The sequence below is a fragment of the Colobus angolensis genome, unplaced genomic scaffold (assembly GCF_000951035.1).
Source record: "Colobus angolensis palliatus isolate OR3802 unplaced genomic scaffold, Cang.pa_1.0 Scaffold394, whole genome shotgun sequence".
NCBI classification, from domain to species: domain Eukaryota; kingdom Metazoa; phylum Chordata; class Mammalia; order Primates; family Cercopithecidae; genus Colobus; species Colobus angolensis.
Genome location: NW_012117310.1, coordinates 911,290 through 932,631, shown reverse-complemented (window position 1 = coordinate 932,631; position 21,342 = coordinate 911,290). Strand labels below are relative to the sequence as shown.

Genomic DNA, 21,342 nt, shown 5'->3' with positions numbered 1-21,342 from the left:
GATGACCCCAGTACCTCAGTTCAAAATGCAGAAATCACCGGTCTTCTGTGTCCTTCGCGCTGGGAGTTGGAGACTGCAGCTGTTCCTATTCGAAGTCTTCATTTTAATAGAAGAAAATTGATCTTCTATACCTTCTCCCTAGAGAAAGAGAAAATGTAGAAAAAATGGTTTCTCAGGTTTAATTCATAGAAAAGTCAGCATTAAAAATCTTAACTGTTCAAAAGTTTAAATAATATTCAAGATGATATGCAGGTCATTTCTGGTACACCAGTTAAAGATAGAAGACAGCATTATTAGGATGGTATTTAGTTTAAAATCTTCACAGAAAAAATTGGAATGATAATATGGAAAGGGATTAAATATAAACATCAAATTAGTTCAGCAAGATCTCTTACTGCTAGATTCCAATAGTGTCAACAAGAGAGCTAAAATGACGATGCCCTTAGGGAAGACTGGTTTGGGAAAGACACATAAATGGACATTTATTTGAGACTGGTTCTTGACCATTTTCAGCAAATTTCCAATAAATTCACTTATCCATAAATTTCAATTACAATTTATCAATTTGCTTTTCTGTGGAATAATCCTAAATATGTAAGCCTCTCATTGTATTACCTCATGAAAAGCATAACAGACCATTCATTAGCATTTATTTTGACTGATTGTTATCCATGTCTTTCTGATTGGTATTTTAAATATTATTCTTGCCTGAAAGTTGATAGAAATATAGGTTGGAAAACAGGCAGTCTCTTCATTTTATTGTCTATATTACATTACATTGGCCACATTGACCAAAAGCATATATAGGTAATCAGGGAGGTCAACAAACATGGCTTCCAGTGGGACATACTGAGGGAAGACTGATTCCTCTACTACTTACTATTCTCTTTTTTCTATGTCACCTCTACATATTGGGTGGGTATATGAATCTTTATCTTGTGTAGTATTCACCATTATACATCTCTGGCTGCCTTCCTGTTGCTCCAAGGAAACCATGAAATCAATGGTATCAAAAATGGCCTCCTTTCTTCCAACCCACCACTGGCAGGACAGACACCAAAGATAACTGTTGATCATACCATGGCATATTCTTTACCCATAGAATAGTGGTAATAGGAAAAGCAAGAATTTTGATTGAAAGAGAATTTATTAACGATAAGGATTTCATGCTAAATCAAAAGGCATCAAGTCTCTTGTCAAATAGTGAAGATATATAATATATTGCATTTGAATTTTCCCAGGAGTTTTAATGCAATCCACTTCACTTCATTTTCTCTTTTCTTTTCAGTTCTCATGTTATCATGAATAACATATGATCTTTAGGTAAATGAAAATGAAAAGTTACACTAGAAGATATGACTTGGGCTTGTACCAATTACAGAAATTATCCCTAATTCATATTTTCCCATGCACCAGGAACTTCACAACTTTTACTTGTTTTCTTTTTGCTACTTTCTTCGTTTGCTTTGAATGTGACTATAATCACATGGTCTTATATATGAGATATATAAGAGAAAATACTGCTGTTCCTCACCCTGTGATAGCAAACTGATTTACACAATCGACAAAACTCAAGACCAATATCAAATGCCATCTCATACAACTACAAGCTCCCAAAAAGTACACACTCACACACACATAGGGTACTAATAGCTTGAAACAAATGTGAAAGATTTACACCAGATAAACTATAACCATGAAAATGACTTTTTGCTTTAGCCTTCAAATGTGACATCTTGAGATTCATACTCAAGTAAATCATTATCTCTTCCTCACATTTGAATGACACCTTGATTGGTAGATTATGTTGTAGAAGTAAATTATGTTGTCTCAACCTCCTACTACTGGAGAATTTGTGGTACTTATGGTTTCCCGTCACTCAAATAATAAGCAATGTTCTGTCCATCTACATGTCTGGATTTTTTTAATCAAGGGAATAGAATATAGTAAGTGTCAAATTGGTGCTATTTCTACCTAAGACATCTCAGATCTGACAAAAAAATGTTGTCAGCTTCTCTCATGTTCATTTAAGTGACATATTTGTACTGAGGATTTTTAATGTTAAGTTCAATTAATTCTCTCTAGCATCCCACACCTCTTCTTCAGAACAATTATCACAATAAAAGTAAATAAAAAATGGCATAGTATATAAGGGCCCTAAAGACAAGAGTGCCTGTTTGTCCTCCATTATATTCCTGATATCTACCAGGTCTGGATCATAATGAGTAGACAATCATATATTTTGGATTATTGAATGAATTTTGAAAAATTTGCAGTACCTTCGACTCACTTCAAAAAGATGACTGTAAATGTTGTCAAGTTAGTATCATAAAAATTTTAAAACTCAATGAGCAAAAATTATATTAAAACTTTCAAAAAACAGAAACTCACGTATTAGTCATACTTCTCCTTTGGAGACTAGCAGTTTATCTAGATATAAACTATCATTTTCTCTGTGTTTCCAGCGAAAAAAATGTATGCTTTTATATAGAGAGATACAGTACTCTTTATATATACTGTATGTATCTATATACAATATACTGTTTGTATGTATATATGCTGTATGATATATTTATTTTTAACTAGTGTTGAACAACAGGATAATGTTCCATATTAGCTAGTTAATATGAAACTGAAGAATCTGGCAAATGTTCAGTATGGTATGAAGTATAAAGTAGGAAATCATCTAGCATTTAATGCAATTCATTGGTGTAGTAGCAAATTGCTTAGTGGTCACAGCTCAAAACAGAACATATTTCTTAAATATATTTTTAAATTTTAAAAAAATGAGGATTAAGCCCAATGATGTGTCAGACAGTGTTCTAGGTGTATAAAATAAATTCCTTTAGCACTTTCATTTTAGTGGGAGGAAAGGAGAGAATAACAGGCAATAAATAAACATATACTGTGTCAGGAGGTGATAAGTGTTAAGAAGAAAAGTAAAGCAGGCACACAAGAGAGTAAGCTGGAGGTGGAGGAAGTATATTTTATTCCGGGTGGCTTGGGTTTATACAGGAGAATGAAGTTAATGAAGTCATTTAAGCTAATGTACAACAGAAGATTATTGAGCTCTCCCTAGTCAAAAGAAAACCAGGCGTAAGAATACCATCACTGTATGATACATTCATTCATACTCCTTAGGTCTAGATAGTGTCAATTATCATTGGCCTAAGCCAGGCTGAATTAAACAATGAATTCCATAATTAACCACCAGTGAGAATTATAAATTGCTCTTGTGACTATGAAAGATGGCAGGTCACAGATTCGACTGTGCTGATTGCAGCAGTCACAAGATGGAAGTTTATGCAGTATAAACGAGCATGAGGTTTCACATAAGTAATATTTTTGTTTAAATTTAAATTTGTAACCTACCTTTAGTGCTTCATAAAACCAGTTGGGTTTGATTTATTTAACAGACTTCTGCACTGCTGAATAGAGTAGTCCATAGAAGCGTGTGTGTAAGAGAAAGCTCTTTTCTAAATCCTGTCTTTATCAGAGCCTGCCTCATGGATGTAAATTCTACATCCTATCCCTGTTCAACAAGTTAAATTCTTAAAAATATTATTTATTAATAAGTTATTGTTTATCCTCCCCAAAAAGTTGAAAACTGTAGCTATCATAGTTAAAATATGCTCTAACAGCTGCTTTTATTACTTAAATTTGCTTTTTGCTACGGATAATTGACAATATTTTTCCTTTGAATTGGAAATATAGGAAGGCATTATAAGTAAACCCAGACCATTTTTGTATTTCATTTTTCCTCAGAATTTCCTTTTCAAAATTCTTCATTTCTAACTTTATTCCATGAAGATATTTTTAGGAATAGTTAGTGTTATGAGTCATTGGCATCATTAACTGCATGTTTTAAGCTTTCACATGGCAAATGACGTTATGCTAATATTTTTTGCCTTATCAAATATGATAAATGTAAGATTTTCATTTGTCTAGAATAATCACTGCAATTCTGTTATAGTCATGATGTAGGCTCTCTCTATTACATCAAAAACTGAAAATAGGATATTCAAATTAATGTTTGTTTATGTGAACATTCGCACCAACACATATGTACAAGTTGATGAACTGGAGGAGAAAAAAATAAAAACCCAACAAATTGCTTAATACCCAAAAGGTGGGGAATGACTCTGCCAAGAAACAGCAGCACTTAGACAGCTCTCATTGGATCCAAATCACAATATGCCTCATAATGACATTTCATTTGCACCTATTAAGAATTCTCTGCCTGTGTCTGAGCTCCACCATCAGGAGGGTTGGAAAAGAGGAACTACAGTGATGATTCTAGTTGGAATATAAGATATAAGAAGATAGTAACAGAAATAATGGAAGAGGAGGATGCCAGGAGATGTGAAGTACGTGTATACAGTGACTCAAGGACATAGATTCAGTACCTTGTCACAGGCAACCTTGGTTCTCACTTCATGCTCTGTGACCCGTGGCCACATATTTTCTTCCTGGTTGCAACAATGAACAGTAGGCTTTTCATTTGAAGCACACTGCAAACCCTAATGGTTTCTAATCTAAGAGTCCTTCTGCTAACCAATTTTACAACATTTGTTATAATTAAAAGAGATTTTATCACCCACTCTTTCAGTTATTGTATGAAGTCACCCTGAGGACTAAAAACTATGAGCTGCTATGATTGGAAACGTGTTTTTTAAAATCAGGCAGAAAAGTAGTCATAAATCTGAAAAAGGAGACCAGCCTTACTTTTTTCTATATGTTCTTTCATCTTTTTTTTAAAGAAAATATGAAAAATATTACCAAAATGTTTTTTTCCAGGTACTCTAACATGTTGGCACTGGTCAATGCTTTATGTTACTTTTTCTTCCAGGAGCCTTGGCTGCCAAAGGGTAACCCTGCACAAGAACATGTTTCTTACTTATATTCTGAATTCTATGATTATCATCATCCACCTGGTTGAAGTAGTACCCAATGGAGAGCTCGTGCGAAGGGACCCGGTAAGTAATGCATAGTTTTGTTTTTACTTTTATTTTAAAGGATATAGTACCTGTAAATAGTGAACATGGTGTTCATGTTGGACTTAAACAGCTGTTTACATATGTAATCATATTTACTTCCACAGTCGAGTTTTGCATTTTGTGAGGCATGTCATTTCTATGTAGTTTCTGGAAGAAATTATTACAAGCTGTAGTAAAGAACTAAAAATAATTGAATCATAAGCAGATAAGAATCATACAACAAACCATAAATTTTTTTTTTTTTTTTTTTTTTTTTAGACAGAGTCTCTCTCTGTCATCCAGGCTGGAGTGTAGTGGTGGGATCTTGGCTCACTGCAAACTCTGCCTCCCGGGTTCAAGCAATTCTTCTGCCTCAGCCTCCTGAGTAGCTGGGATTACAGGCATGAGACACCATGCCAGCTAATTTTTTTGTATTTTTAGTAGAGACGGGGTTTCACCATATTGGCCAGGCTGGTCTTGAACTCCTGACCTCGTGATCTGCCCGCCTTGGCCTCCCAAAGTGCTGGGATTACAGGCATGAGCCACTGTACCCAACCCAAACCATGCATTACTAAGACTGACCAATAATTTATTAACATCTATGACAAATGTATTGAGCACATCTTGTGAACATAGATGATACTAGGTACACTCAGGCAGTGCTTCCTAGTGATCCTAGTGTGCCACAAGTGGTTACAGGTATGCCTAGATATTGATCCCCTCTTCATTCTGATGCTAAGCTGGGCTTGGCCCAGTCATCTCCACTATGAGTAGCTATTCCCTTATGCTAATGAACCATACAAATACGATCACGTTTTGTGTCATTATGCTTTGAAAAAGGTTTATAATGACACAGGAAATCCAAAAGTTAGGGCAATAGAACATAACATCTCTGAAACTCATGCCCACATGCACAATTGCAACAAGCAAATATGGTGACTGTCCTCTTTCTATTTGAGTACTACAGAGAACAGGAGAGCTGAAATCATTTAGCTCCATTACTCAGAACCATTCTGGATTTCTTCTACCAGAATTGTCCTGAGAGTTGTTCAGAATAACCCGTATTTGTCATCAGTCTTCTCTCTTTATACCCAAGATAGTGTTTTTCACAGTGATTTCCAATCCTGGCTGCACTTCAGAATCAATGGAGGAGATTTCGTAAATATGAAATAGCTACCGTCCCCGTGATACTAGAGAGTCAGTAGGTATGAGGTGGAGCCGAGGAATATACCCTGGATATTTCTTCTGTGCTGCCAAGTTTGGAAATCATCAGCCAACTACTGAATGAAGCAAATAAACTGTCAGGGGAGGACAGAGGAGGAGCACCTTGAGGCTCTGCTTTTTCATTGATATCAGTCCCTGGTATTACAAACTAACAAAAACCAGAACTAAAAGGGATTTTGGAGGTTATTTATCCCTGACTCCTCCTCATTTTACAGATCAGAAACTTGATGACAAAAAGGCAAAGCAATTTTCCTCAAATCATATAACTGATTGGAGCAGGGAGCAGGCACTCAAATTAAGGTCTCCTTACTCTCAGTTTTTGTTCTTTCCTTTGCATTATCAGATGTATCTCTGTAAATCAGTGAGGGCTCATTTATACCAAACTGCTTGATTAGGTTTCCAAATATGCCAGATTAATTTTTTAAAAATCAAATCACTTTGGTGCTGTGATACCAAGTAACCGTTTACTTTACAGAAATTTTTATTTATCAATCCAGTGTTTAAATAATTTACAATTACAGCTTCTATTATTTAATAGTTATTTTGCTCTCAGTAAATATTTTCATCCCAAAAAATCTCTAAGTGCTTCTCTGCTGTCTCCTTTGCAAACCTGCTTTCCTTAATTTTAACAACAAGTATTTTCCTTACTTGTTAGTGGACTGCACTTTAATTGAATGATTCAAAACAGTTTAATGATGTAACTGTTTATTAGATTGAGTATGAAATTACCAATATTTGATAATTTTTGTTCTGCAAAATTGATGAACCCATATGTTTTATCCTAATGCAAACGTGGAGACAATACGCTGGAATCTAGTGACAGTGGGGACTATTACCACCCCAGGTCTGAATGGACAAGTGGAGGGAAAGGTGTATGAACCCGAAGACAGAGAGGTGGTGTGGTAAAGGAGGCCCTACGGAAACTGAGGACTTCTGTCTTAGGACACAGCCAGACTGTGACAACCCCACAAAAGGAAGTGGAGAAATAAATATCCCTTGTTCACTCACTCTCATCTTCCAGTCTCTACTGAGGGTCCCCATAGCTGAGCTCAACCAGAAACCAGAGGGCAAGGCAGCCCTGTTGGAGATGTACAGATTTATTTCTGTGGGCCCAGGGTAGTGGGAGCAGGATAGAAAGTGCATCTGGAAGCACAAAGAGAAGCTATCTAGCTCGCAGTGAAGGGCCAAGGGATATTTTCATTTTTGTTTCTCTGCTTAACTGTGTTATGCAAGCATCTGTAGATAGCCTCATCTTTCAAAACTGGCATTTGACAATTCTGCCAACCCAATAACTAAAATGTGTGAAATCTGCCCAGAGCATGCATCCTGTGTAACAGTGGCATGGCATGGGAAAGCAGCTTAATTTGGCTTCTAATGGCTCCACAGTGTTAATAATTTTTGCAGTATGAATATATGCAGAGAGACATTATAATCTATCTTTTAAAACCATGGCATCTGTTATCAGAGACAAAGTCCCATCTTACCTGAAGAATAATGTGACCAAATGTCTTTATCTTGATGAATTTTCCTTTTTAATGTCAATTGATTTAATCTATGCAATATCCCAGCAACGGGTGGAATTATCCCCATTTTTAAAGCTGGGGAAACTGAGGCTCGGTGAGAGCAAGTGTCCTCCGAACCATGAGTACTTAAAGATGGGATTCAAACCCAGCCCTATCTCACACAGGAGCCAACCTCTCTCTTCTTTACCACTTGGTGCTCTTGATTGTCTTTATTTATTGCCCTAGAAAGATGTCTTCTTAATGAAATGGGCTCAGCCATTCCAAAGTGATGGCTTCCCGTAACCAGACATGCCCGCTAGAGTTATTTAGGGAAGCTGACCCCCACTGAGATGAAAACAGAGGTAGAAGCAATTAACTAAGAATCTCTCTGCAGAGAACAGTCACATTGTGGCTCTCCATTTCCCATTAAGAGTGGAAACTGTAGGAAAGTTACTCTCTGTAGGGAGTAGGCCAAGAAATGAGGCTTCAGTTTTTGAATAATCAACCACATTGATCTGAGAGCATGCTCAGTCACATTGCAAAGTATCATAAATTCTTGAATAGACTCTTTCTCCTCTTCTTTTGGGAGTCTCACACCCATGTCTCCCTGTCTCCCACCTATAAATGTAAAAGGGACTTCTTATCCACTGCGAGATCTTGTTCAACCTATCTTCCTGTGATAGTCAAAATTCAGGATTTTTCTGAGTTTGCTACTGAATTATAGAAACCATGTAGCTTTATGCATCAAATGAGAATAATAAAAACTGCTCTACTCACTTCCCAGTGGTTGTCCTGGAGCCCAAAGAAGCATAAAGCTTTTCAAAACCCCCAAGGGCCTAATATTGCAAGTGATTGCTCACAAGGTTGCTGTCAACTCTCGCCTTATGACTAACTCCCTAGGTCTCTGTCCTTGACTTTTCCAACAAATCTCTTACTCTATTAATTGCTCTTGGCAGTCTCATTCATTGCCATTGCTAGGTGTTTCCACTTTCATAGGCCTTTTAGGGGTGGACCTGCCCAGGGGCTCTGCCAGCCACAGCACATAGGCTGTCCCCCAGCTACCACTAAGTCAAACCACGTATGCCCTGCAGCTCCTCTGTTGTCTAGTAACCTTTAATAAACCCCATAAGCAGGTGTCTAGGGACCTGGCTCTGCCACTATGCACCTGATTTCCTAGGAGAATATGAGTGTGAGTTTCAGGAAGCCAGAGAAATTAACAGGAAACTTTCTTCTGGGTATGGAGGAGTGAGATTGATTCACCCAAACACATTAGGCATTCTTAAAGTAAGTTTGAAAGAAAGGAAAGTAGCTTATCTTTATGGCATGAGTAGCACCTGGTTCTTCCAATCAGTGTATTTTTAACCTAACAGACTTGATGTTTTTAGCTATGCAAGAACGAACTTCCTAAGAAAAAATGATAAAACGTTTTAAAAATAGAATTTTATCCAATCAGTCAAGTACTTATTGACCACCAAAAATGTAATCCCTCGCAATGAGCCAAGTCTTACTTGGAAATAGCTTTGTGAGTTTTGCAACCACACATATGGGGTTTGGTCACATTTTTATCTATTTCAAACTGTAATTTTTCCACAGAAAACAAAGAGGCAAAAATTTTGGACGTTTTTCTCCATATGCCTAAAAGAGTCCATTTCCCTCTGAAGTTAGACAAAATGAAAACAAGCCACCAAAAACAAGCCAGTTATAATGATCAATGGGACAATATCATATGTGAGAACACACTGTGCCTCTTGCATATTTTCAAATGTCTGTTTCTTCCGTAAGAGAAAATTTGGAAACATATGTCCCTCCTCAAATACATATAAATAGCATAGACTAAAACAAAATAACTACAATGACAAAACTTAATTCATGTCTGTAAATTGTGAAGCATACACTTCGCCCAGAGGAAATAAATTAGGCTATTTGTTTTTAGTACTTTCTCAGTGTTAAAATAACACAGTCATTGTTTTCCAATGAGAGTGCTGTTAGATCTCTTATCTAACCCTCCCTATACAAGCAACATAGGGTTGCTGTCTCTAAGCATGGGAAAGTCAGTTTAAGAAAGGGAAGGAAATAATTCTCAAGGAGACATGTTTTATACATTGTTCATCCTTAAAACTGGTTATGTGCCACCACCAAGAGAGACACACATGGTGAAATTTGTATTGTATTTCACCTTGAAAATGCATGTTCTGCCATAAATGCATTCATAGAAGTCCAATTTCTTGAGTATCTTTTACCATCCAAAAGATTATTAAAGTAGATTACAGTTGAAACTGTAAATTCATGTATCATGAAAGCAGTTTTCCCCATTGTAATAGATTTCATTATACAGGGGATAAACAAGAACTAGAAAAGATTTTACTGCTATTTTCAAGACCCATCTTTTCTAGGAATAGAATTCTTCACTTCCAAAGGTACAGGCAAAAGAGTATCCAAAGGCTGAGAATTATGTCATGAACATTACTAAGTCACGTGCAGAATCATATATTTAAAATTACTTGAAATAAGTTATTTTAAATACTGTTTTTTTCTTGAAAAACTGACACTCCAGAATACATTAGATTAAGGTCCTCCCTAGCCAAGAATAGAAGAGACAAGGAAAAGAAGAAGGAGAAGGAGAAGGAGAAGGAGAAGGAGAAGGAAAAGGAGAAGGAGAGGAGGAGGAGGAAGAGGGAGAAGGGAGAAGGGAGAAGGGAGGAAGGAAGAAAGAAAACCAGCCAAAAAAAAAATTGGGGAAAGAGAAGTTATTGGACATTGTCAATCTACAAATATTCATTGAAATTGCAACTAACATGAGAACGACAACCACAGTCATAAATAAAGAAAAGTGTATCTATCAGCATGTCATCTATCAGTACTCGGGCATATGTTTTCTTAAAAAAAAAAAAATACAAATTTTTAAAGACACTTTGTTCTTAAGCAAACTAAAGACAGACAGAGGGGTGAGTTTTTTGTATGTGTTTATTGTTGTTGTTGTTGTTGTTTGCTTGTTTTCATTTTGGACAAATTCAGGGTCACTGAATCAGCAATCATTTTCCTCACCAATGCCCATGGGAATATATTAAAAAGTTATTTTTTGAAGACGAAGGCTGCCTCATCCCAAATGTTGTCACACTATTTCTATGCGTTTTTTGTTGTTGTTATTATTTTGTTGAGGGTAAGGAAAACACACACACACACACACACATAATGCCTTGTCCTCACTGTCAGTGGAGAATCTCTGTGGATCTGTGGTTCTTTTCCCATTTAAAAGTTTCTTCCCTGGGTAGTTTTTGGAAAGTTATATTATCTCCTGAACGGCCAAGGGTGAGAATCTTACTCCTTCCACGTTCTTTTTTTTAAAAAAGTTAAACTCAGAATAACTCATGGCATAAAGAAGGGCTGAATACATCCTCAGTTTATTGAGTGATGTGAAAATTGCCCATTGTTATTTGTGTCATTTGAGCATTTCATTTCCATAATATCTGAAATGTTATTTTATTTTTTTTGTTCTATGTGCTTGTTCGATGATCTTCATGTAGAAAGTCAGGAGGCAGAATTAAAAGCATTGTTCTTGCTGCATCTAAAGGAAGCTAGCAGGCTATTTGTCATTTTTTTAGAAATAAATTTCTCTCTAATTTTTTTATCTGGGTCTGAAAGGCACAATGCAGAGAGATTAGTTTTTACTGGAAACCTGAGCACTTTGCACCTCAGAAACTGAAACAATCTAGTCGTATTTTCTATAGCCTCTTATATAAGTAAAGTCAAATGAATTCCAAGTTCTGGAAAGCAACGTGAATGTCTTCTAACCTTTATTTTTTCAGGACAATTGAGCCACCAGGCTATGTCAGAGCTTCTTCTTAGGTAGGCACAGGAAGATTAGCTTAGAATGGATGCTCAGAGCCAAGACACTAGAGAAGACAAAACCCAGGGTGGAAACTGGACTCTTGCCCAGTCCAAGGGAGGCTGGTGCAAGGGAGAATATATAAATATGAGAGAGGTAATCGCAATAGCAGAGTTTTTGAGATGAGTGGTCAATGGTAAATAAAACCAGATTGAAATGATCTATTTCGGTAGCTTATGGAAAAAAACTAGATTGGGAATGAAAGTGTATGATGCATTTGAAGGACAATGCAGAAAGAGTAATGCCAAGATGTGGTAATGGAATGAAGTATCCTACCCTGGCCATTTATGCTACTTCACTTTACTTGCATGTCAAAATCAATAAATGATCTTTTAACCAAGGTCACATGGTGCAGAAAAGTATAGAGGATTTCTTTATTCCTTTTTAAAGTTATTATTTATAATTGGATGGTTTCTCATACAAATTTGAAGGAGAGTCTCTTCCTAAAGTGGATATAAACATATACCCATTCTCCAGTTGGCCGATCTTGGTGGTACCACTACACATGAAATCAGTGACTAAAAATGGTATCTTGTGACATGTTTTACATAGCAAGTCTTCATCTCAAAATCTGCAGTTAGCTTCCCCTGCTTTGAGAAGGCTGTCATGAATTTAGTGCAGAATTTGTTATATATTTGTTTTTATTGTCAAAGAGCTTCCAATTGAGATGCTAGAGGTTTTGCACACTCTGTTAGAGTATGTTGGATCATTGCTGGAAAGTTGTGAAGTGACACTCGAATTTGATATTTGTTGTGCTTAGCTGGATTAGTCCAAATTGCATCATTGTTCTTGCTGAACTGCAGGATCTAAATCCTCGCTCTTCTACTTAACAGATTAATCTTTAATATTGAGTAAATTACTTAACCTCACCGTGCCTTACTTTCCTAATGGAGATCATAATAGTACCTTTCTCATAAAGCTGTCTGTGAAAAATAAGCCAATATTCCTAAAGTCCACAAAACATCATCTGGCACACAACTCTCAAAAATCAGCTATCATTATTTGTATTATCATTGTTAGCTTTATCATTAGGGCTTTATCACCTGTCAATTACTAACCGTGGCACCTTATTCATTTCTGTGTGATATAGCACAGGAGGTGTGAAACTCAGAGCATTTGTAAAACACTGCTTGATTCTAAAAAGGGACTAAGTATAAAAGTAGAATACACATATGTAGAGGCTTGTAAATCACAAATAACCTCAAGAGCTGTGGTCTGAAAATATACAGCTAATCAATGGTGGCTTGAGAATCCCCAGTGAAGGGTGATATAAGACTCTTACTATACCATATAGAGAACAAACCCTGAGAGTAGTAAGTGGTTAACTTTTATTCCCCTACCACATTTCTTTGTTGTTGTTGTTGTTTTGTTTTTTAATCAGAATTGTGTATAGCCTAACCTTCTGTTTCCTCTGGCATTGTCTTCCTAACACTTCCAAAGTGCTTTCTTTGCCAATTTCAGGATCATCTCCCACTGTATTTATCTCAAATGAGACTTTGTTCTCCAGTGTTTGTTTTTAATTCTTTTCCTAAACACACCAAATCACAACTACACAGTTCCACAAAGTCAAACTCATTTTCTCTGAGACTTTATCAGGAATCATCTCAAGATTGCACAACAGACTCACTTTTAATTGAAAATGTTACATCCTTAAATTCCTCTGAGGAAAGATTGCAGCCCTTTCCTACATAGCTGCTTACTGCTAGACTTTCTGATGAGGTTTCTACTTCATTCAGCTGGCTTTAAAGACAGTACAAGTTGACAGTTTTCCAGGTGAGATGAGGGTCTTTTTGTCCCTTAGTTTATCAACTGAACTGGCATTTTGACAAAAAGGTCTGTAATTCTCCTTATGAGGTTTTAAAATATATGTGAATCAAAGTCAGGATGTTTCTCATTGCACTGTGAGTTTACTGCAACAGGAGTTTACAACAGGAGTAGCAGTAAATTCACTGCAACAAGTACTGAGGAGGCCCTCTCTGAACCCTAAATTCTTCCAAGACGTGGTGTGCATGAGCATCACCTGGGCTGCGGTTAGAGATGCAGAATCTCATGTAGGCTTTTACATGGGCATCTTGCATGGAGTTGAGGTTTGGGGAACGGGTCCTGTCACCCAGGTAGTGAGCATAGTACCCAATAGTTGGTTTCCCAGCCCACATCTTCCTCTCTCCCTCTTGCCTCTACTAGTCCCCAGTCTCTGTTGTTTCCATGTTTATGTTCTTGTGTGATCAATGTTTAACTCTCACTTATAAAAGAGAACATGTGATACTTGGTTTCCTGTTCTTGCATTAATTAAGATAATGGCCTCCAGAAGCATTTATGTTGCTGCAGAGGACATTACCTCATTCTTTCTTATGTCTACATGGTATTCCATGGTGTATATATATCTTCTGTATCTATAATGAAAGGAGAACTTTAAAAAACTAAAAAATAAAATTAAAAGATTATTATGTTTAAATAAATAAATAAATAATGCAGAATCTCAAGCCCCACACCACAGCTTCTGAATCAGAATCTCAAATTCTTTCTCATGGACAAGGGCAGACTGGTGAATAACGAAACTTACGTGATGACCGCATGAAGTGGGACCCTTTCTATCTTTTTTTTAGGTTTGTTTGCTCTGTAATTGCTCTTCTTCTGAGGAAACACAGTTTGGGATGGAGGGATGGAGAGAACGGACTCTGAGTATATTTGATTCAGACAAAGCTTATTTTCTTTTAATTGAAATGATAAGGGGAGCAGAAAAGGACAAGCTTTTAAATGAGCCCCATGTAAAGATGGTCATTGTAGAAAAAACATTCAATTGCATACATAAATAGTACTTCAATGGCAAGCATCCTTCTCAGTGTCACATGTAATTGAATTCGGCTGATAAATAAGCTTTGCATGTCTTCTTTATGAGAAAAAGTGCTTATGGGTTTTACATGTAATAAGTTCAAGGGCTTTGAAAAGTTCTGGATGATTTGCATGCAGTGTAAATAATTTGAAAAGGTGAACTATTGTTACAAAGTGAAAGCAAGTATACTATCAAAATTTAACTACAATATTTACAGGCAACTATATTGTTAAATATTTTATTTGAGCATTATCTCAAGACCAGAAAGGCATTAACATAAACTACAAATCATCAAGGCAGGAAGTGTCTCAGAAAAAAAAAAAAAGTGTTACAACTAAATAGATAAACTGGGGGAAAAAGTTTACTCCTGAAATGTAGATGGACTGTTATTGAGCTACATATCCTGTAATATCTGAATCATATAAGACCTACTTTTTGAAGAAAATTGTTTTATTTAAAATTTCCCATATGATTATCCTACTACCATAATTTTCATGTGATGTTACAGAGTATATATTACAGTGGTTCATTATCTAAAATTGATTAAAAATAAAATGGTGATGGCTGAGTAGCTCCTGTCTGGCAAAAACCTCTCACAGATAACAACTACAAACCCTGAACAAAATATAAAAAGAAATTATCTGAAGATCCTGGAGAGAGACCAAGACAGGGAGATGCTAGAAAGAAGATGAGACTTTAAAATGGAAATAGTTGTGAGTAGAGTTCCCATGGTTTTATCCCTTTCCAGGACAGGTAAAACTCTGATAGAAAACTCTCAATTTTACTGACTTGAATAATAGAAGACAGAATTTAGGCCAACTACAGCTCCCCAAAAGTGAAGAAAATAAATCTCAAAAAGAAGAGAGTCAGAGAAGACGGTCCTCAGATTCTGTGTATACATTTATGTGTGGTCTTTTACTGACCTCATAACCATGTGAATGTGAAGGAGCCCATGAGCATGTCACACTTGTTCAATATGTATTTTTTAGTGTATGAATGAAAGGATGATCTAGTAGCCATACCCTTCATAGAACACTCCAACAAGCTAGAATACCCCATATCAAATTTATTTACTTTAAGAGGTCTGACAGAGAAAAACAACTCAAGGTAGGATTAGGGCACCTCTTTAAAGGAGCTTTTTCCATTGTCCCATTGTTTGACATTTGAAAGTTTTTTAACACTTGAGTAATGAACCACAGTAAACTTTGTTCCAGATGAAAAGTGTTCTTTTATGTTGTAAAGCTAAAGGATAGATGGAAAAGGATAGCTTAAAGAATGCTACGAAATGGTGCAAACGGCCATTGAATATTCATATGCCCCTTGGACAGTCTTTGTGTATACCCAAAGGCACATATGCATGCCCAGTCTGAAGACCATATTTCAAAGCGAAATACCTGTTCGACCAAGACTGCAGGGGATAAATGACAGGGTATAGCAGACCTTAGGGACTTCTATCGTCTAAAGAACCCACACTGGAGGCCGGGCGCGGTGGCTCAAGCCTGTAATCCCAGCACTTTGGGAGGCCGAGACGGGCGGATCACGAGGTCAGGAGATCGAGACCATCCTGGCTAACACGGTGAAACCCCGTCTCTACTAAAAAATACAAAAAAAAAAACTAGCCAGGTGAGGTGGCGGGTGCCTGTAGTCCCAGCTACTCGGGAGGCTGAGGCAGGAGAATGGCGTGAACCCGGGAGGTGGAGCTTGCGGTGAGCTGAGATCCGGCCACTGCACTCCAGCCTGGGTGACAGAGCAAGACTCCGTCTCAAAAAAAAAAAAAAAAAAAAAAAAAGAACCCACACTGGAAACCTAGAAAAACTTGACAAAAATTTAAGATGTCCCCACAGGAATTCACCCAGCATTTTAAGTTTTCTATTGATGTCAGCAGCCTGACCCCTGCAGGTATGTACTGATCTTTGCAGACATTTGTAAGAATTAATGTGCTGTTAGGTTAAAAGTTCCCTGGAATTTATTTGTCAGATCATAGATAAGCAGCTCTTGTTTGGATACTTGATAAAATAATATTGAATTAGGAGTTAAAATATTTTCAATCGAACAACATTATAAACACTACCAAAAGCCATATTCATTTTGATTTAATAAGCAACTGCTGCTCACTCTCTATATAAATATTATTGGGTTTAAGTCCTGAGGGTGGAGATGGAAGAGGCCGCAGAGACATAAAAATGGATCAGGTAGAAACATATTTAACAGCAATTACATGTTCACTCAATATGTAATCTAGATATACATTAAATAAAACTTAATAAAAAAAATTAACCTGACCAATTTAACCAACATAGACCATAAATCTTTACTATTCAATCTCTCTTAAAATGTCTATTTCTTCAGGTAAAATATTTAGAAATTGACTTATTGATTCGTCTTCACCTACTCAAGTAAACATCACTTCACACTCTTCCTTCTGTGCTAAAGCGAACTGATGAGAAAAAGTTTTTAGAAGCCTCAGGGAAATGTAAATAATTATCTTTAATCATTAGAGATCATGCTGAACATATAGCAAAGTTTATTTCTGTTTTGAAACAAAACTTGGCAGAAGTAAAATTGGCAGCTTTGATTCAGTGCAAAGTATTTTGGAGTTGGTACTCTTTAGACCATTTCAAAATAATTTTTAAATATTTTATTTATTAATATGTTTCTATAGTGGGGTATGTGGTTTTAGTTGTTTGCTGTAAGTTTCCAGACATATTTATTTGGCCCTCTAAAAACTAAAGAAATGGGGAAGATACTCTTCAGGATCTTCATTTTGCCTCAGTTTTGTCCATGTGAATTTGAAAAGTAAATTAATAGTCAGTCACCTCTTTTACTATAAAGTAACCTATATTGCAGCCCCAAAAATAGAAAATAGAAAAGTTGGAAGAAGAGTAGAATGTGTGTGACTTTGGCAGAATCTGCTAATCTGTTCCTTGTAAATTTTCACACAAACTGGGTAGATTATTTAATATTAATAACACAAGCCCTACTAGTTTGATCCATTTTTTCTCCTCTGACTTAACTGAGAAGAGAATTTTTAACTGTCTTAAAGTAGGCTACAAAAATTACCTTTTCTAGAAATCATTGTACATTGTGGCACTTATTTGTTTATGTATGTGTCTCCCCACCTGAAGGTAACTTCCTTGATTGCAAGCATTGAACTTTATTTTTGTAGCCCTAGCCCAGGATTGGACACAAAAATGCAAGCACAGTTACTGCATCAAACTTAGCCACTGTTTTGAAAAACCAAAAGATCTTATCCAAAGTGTGCATTTTAATCAAATCCTGGCAGAATATAGGAAACATATGGCTGTTCTTTTTAATTATCCTTTGCCAAATGTGTTTTACAGCAAAACAAAACTAAAACATCTCACAAAATTTTCCTTAATGTGTTATTATACCTAGCCATATGAAATCAACACAGAAGTTGAATCTAATACCCCAATTTTACCAATGACAGCGAGAAATTGCAGTAGTGTGTGTGTGTGTGTGTGTGTGTGTGTGTGTGTGTGAAAGCTAAGAGTTTTTGTGCACACGAAATGTATCATGAGATTTAAGTATACCCTGATAATGAAATATGCACAGGCTTGGCCCTTGCCAAAGTTTTCAGAGTGCTTACTTTTGGCAACACTTCCCTGGGTCTTCTCTTTGTGAACCTGTCAAGATGGTAAATTTCTTAGGAGTAGGGACTCTGACAACTTTGGATCTTCTAGCCTACTGCCTGCAATACAATACAAGCTCAATAAATATTTGATAAATCACATTCCAAATCTGTATTCTCTATGATCCCCCAACCCCTCAATTTTCCTACTGTATGATTTCAGAGAGTGATAGGGTAAAATGTGTGTGTAATCCCTTCCTGAGGTGTTGGCATTTTAGCAAGGAAAACAGCTTTAAGCTAAAGAAATGAAACCATATGGCATTTCAGGCATTCTGAAGATGATGGAAGGCATTCTGAAAGGCAAGATAGTATTCCTTAGCTCCCTGTTATACCTGGTAATAGGCCTGTGGTGCAAATGGTGCCAAGAATACTTCGTGGTGGATTTTCAATTGCTTAAAAGTAGGACATAGGCCATGATCATTGCTTTTCGTTGTTTTCACAGATCAGCTCTGGTCTCCTTTCTATTTCTCATACTGAAGGTCTTCCTCTACCCCCACCACAACAGAAAAACACCTCAAAACTTTGATTATCTATTATAAGGTTGCTCATTTCTTAAAAAACAAAAATTCCAAAGCAGTTTACATTTGGAAGCACTCTTTGCCCCCTTATCAACGGTTCTTGAACATATTGCCACACAAGATTTCCTATGTTATGTAGATCAGAGGAATTTTCTTAAGTGTCCTTGAAAAATATAATAGGAAATAAATTCACTGCTGAGCATCTATCTTGTATAAAGTTTTGAGGTTGACTTGATTCATTAGACTAAGGAAAAACTGTTCTATAATTCTGATTCCATTTTAATCAAATTATTATAAGTGCCCTTTGGGGCATTTTGTGGAAAAGATAGATTAAATAGTGTACCCAGTCAAAAAACTGAAGGATCCCTTCCACTTGAAAGTTACATACTGCTCAACAAACTGTATATTTTTATTAAAACATGAACTAGTAGTAAGGGCACTGAATAGTGTTACGACTCACTGAAGCCAAAATGGATAGTATGATTTTTACTTACTTATCATTCACAGTGGCAATTATATCTTTTTATGTTAATGAAGAAAATAAAATAGAGCATAACTCTCAAATTTTATCTACTTTTGGCTTCAAGTATTTCTTATTTTACTTGGGAGTGGTGCATTTATATTATTTGAATATAGATTTTTGTCTTGCAATTTGGGAGATCATACTACTTTAAACAAAATTACACTGGTGTGACTTACCTTTAGAAAGCTAGTGAAAAGTTGTTTAGCTTGTTTGATCTGAGAGTGACTTCCTTAATACCCCATGCTACTAATTAAGAAACCATCTCAGAATGGCGGTAGGGACTAACCCTAATCAAGAGACCCCATCATTTTGTTTAATGCCTGGTTTACTCCACCCTTGATGGAAAGGTTACAATTAAGTCAGGGGCTATATGACAATGTCTTATTCATGTTGATATTCCCAGAGCTGGCTTAGTTCCTGGCTCATAGCAGGTGTTCCATAAATGTCTGTTCAATGCAACTGAATTACCTTGAATATCTTGGGCACAGGATTCTTAACCAGGAGCCTAAATTAGAAATTCTGGAAAATAGTTTGAAAACAAAAAGAGAGATGAGGTATGGTTATGTGTATTTGTTAAAAAATTCTCAAGTGACACTGATAAACCACCTTAGTTATGAAACATTGATCTAAGTGCTAAACTATTTTTGTGAAAAATTCTAATAGCTTGATCACCTGGATATTTCTAATTATTTTCATGAGGTGTTTATTTTAAAAATGAATAGACTGGTGATTTTCAAAATTTGTGTGAGCTTTTGAGGCCTTTAGCCTCCAAACAATATCTTACGCCAAACCCAAATATGGTCAATCCTCATTTTTATTCATGAATTTCACCTTTGAAAATTTGTTTTTTCCTATAAATTATTTGTAACCCCCAAATCAATACTAGCAGATTCACTATCATTCACAGACACTCACAGAGTGTCCAGAAATTGGAGCCACTTGATGTGCAGCTCCCAGCTGAGGTTAAACAAGGCAATGCTCTGTGCCTTCTTGTTTCAGTTCTCATACTATAAACAAATGTCCTTTTTGTGGTCTATTTATGGCCATGATTTTTACATTTTTATGAATTTTATTGGTGATTTTACTGTTTTAAATAGCCCCCCAAGCATAACATTGAAGTGCTGTATGGTGTTCCTAAGTACAAGAAAGCGGTGATGTGGCTTACAGAGAATATGTGTGTGTCAGTGAAGTTTTCTTCAGGTAGAAGTCATAGTGCTATTGACTGAGAGTTCGGTGTGAATGAAGCAGCAACATATGTTAAATAAAGTGTCTTTAAACAAAACACATAAAACAAAGTTAGCTATCGATTGCTGGATGAAAATGTTGTGACCAGAGGCTTATAGGAACCTAACCATGTGTTTCCCCTAGGAGCAATGGCTCAGTATTTGCTATTTCAGTTTTTGAAGCAACTTTATAGACCATAACTACTGAAAATAACAATAATTAACTGTATATAAAACTTGAAGCCAAAATTGTTCTGGGTGACAAAGGCATAAGACCATCATCTTTGTTCTCTTCCCATCTCCTTCTCCCCACATGACAGCCTCCAAAACATATGCTTAATTTCTGGATCCTGAAGGAATAGGACTTCAAAATAAGAATAGTCTTCCAAATGAATCCAGAGTAACAACTGAATTTCATGTTTTACTTATATATTTGGGTGTTAGGTAAATATAGCAAGTACTTGCTTAGAAAATACAAAACTAACATTATATTAAATCAAATAATCCCAGTTAGGAAGGTAATCAGATGGGGGGAAGGGAAGCCAGTGCTTTTCTGAGCCAAATATAAATTACTTTTAGATTACCTGGTGTTTTTAATTATCTGCACCAGTGTACCACTTTGGTCAGAATCAGAGGTTGATTCTACCTCTGACAATGCCATATCTGCCTTCTCCTGGGCCCAGGGGGCTTTTCCTTATGTTCAATAAACCCTGATAGAAAAGGAAACACAATAGAATATCTGTTGGCTCAGCACAACAGGTTCTGAGTAAACGGATTACTACTCTTATGCATTAAATAAAATGCACGGTTTGGAAAAGGTTGCTACAGTAGTGAAAGTCACTTCATGGCTATCTTGCTTTTTAATGAAAAGGCCTAAAGTGCAGTCAAATTCAAAATAAGAAGCAACATAATGTAAAACAGAGTATTTGGTAAAATAATAGTAATGCAAATAACTACTCCCTAATACCTAAGATTTTGAATGCTAAATTCTGTTGTCATTATTGT

The 21,342-nt window shown here is 36.2% G+C and overlaps 1 protein-coding gene across 5 annotated transcripts in view; it reads left to right on the top strand.

The window, feature by feature from the left end:
* The window catches only part of CALCR (calcitonin receptor), a 154,562-nt gene that overhangs the window by 112,600 nt on the left and 20,620 nt on the right, over positions 1–21,342 (top strand). For 4 of the 5 annotated variants that reach the window (XM_011955066.1, XM_011955069.1, XM_011955068.1 and 1 more), the window contains one exon: positions 4,850–4,976. In XM_011955066.1, the coding sequence (XP_011810456.1) occupies positions 4,850–4,976 (127 nt within the window). Of the gene's footprint in view, positions 1–3,673; positions 3,724–4,849; positions 4,977–21,342 lie in introns of all 5 variants that reach the window. The other variant, XM_011955067.1, reaches the window with a different exon arrangement.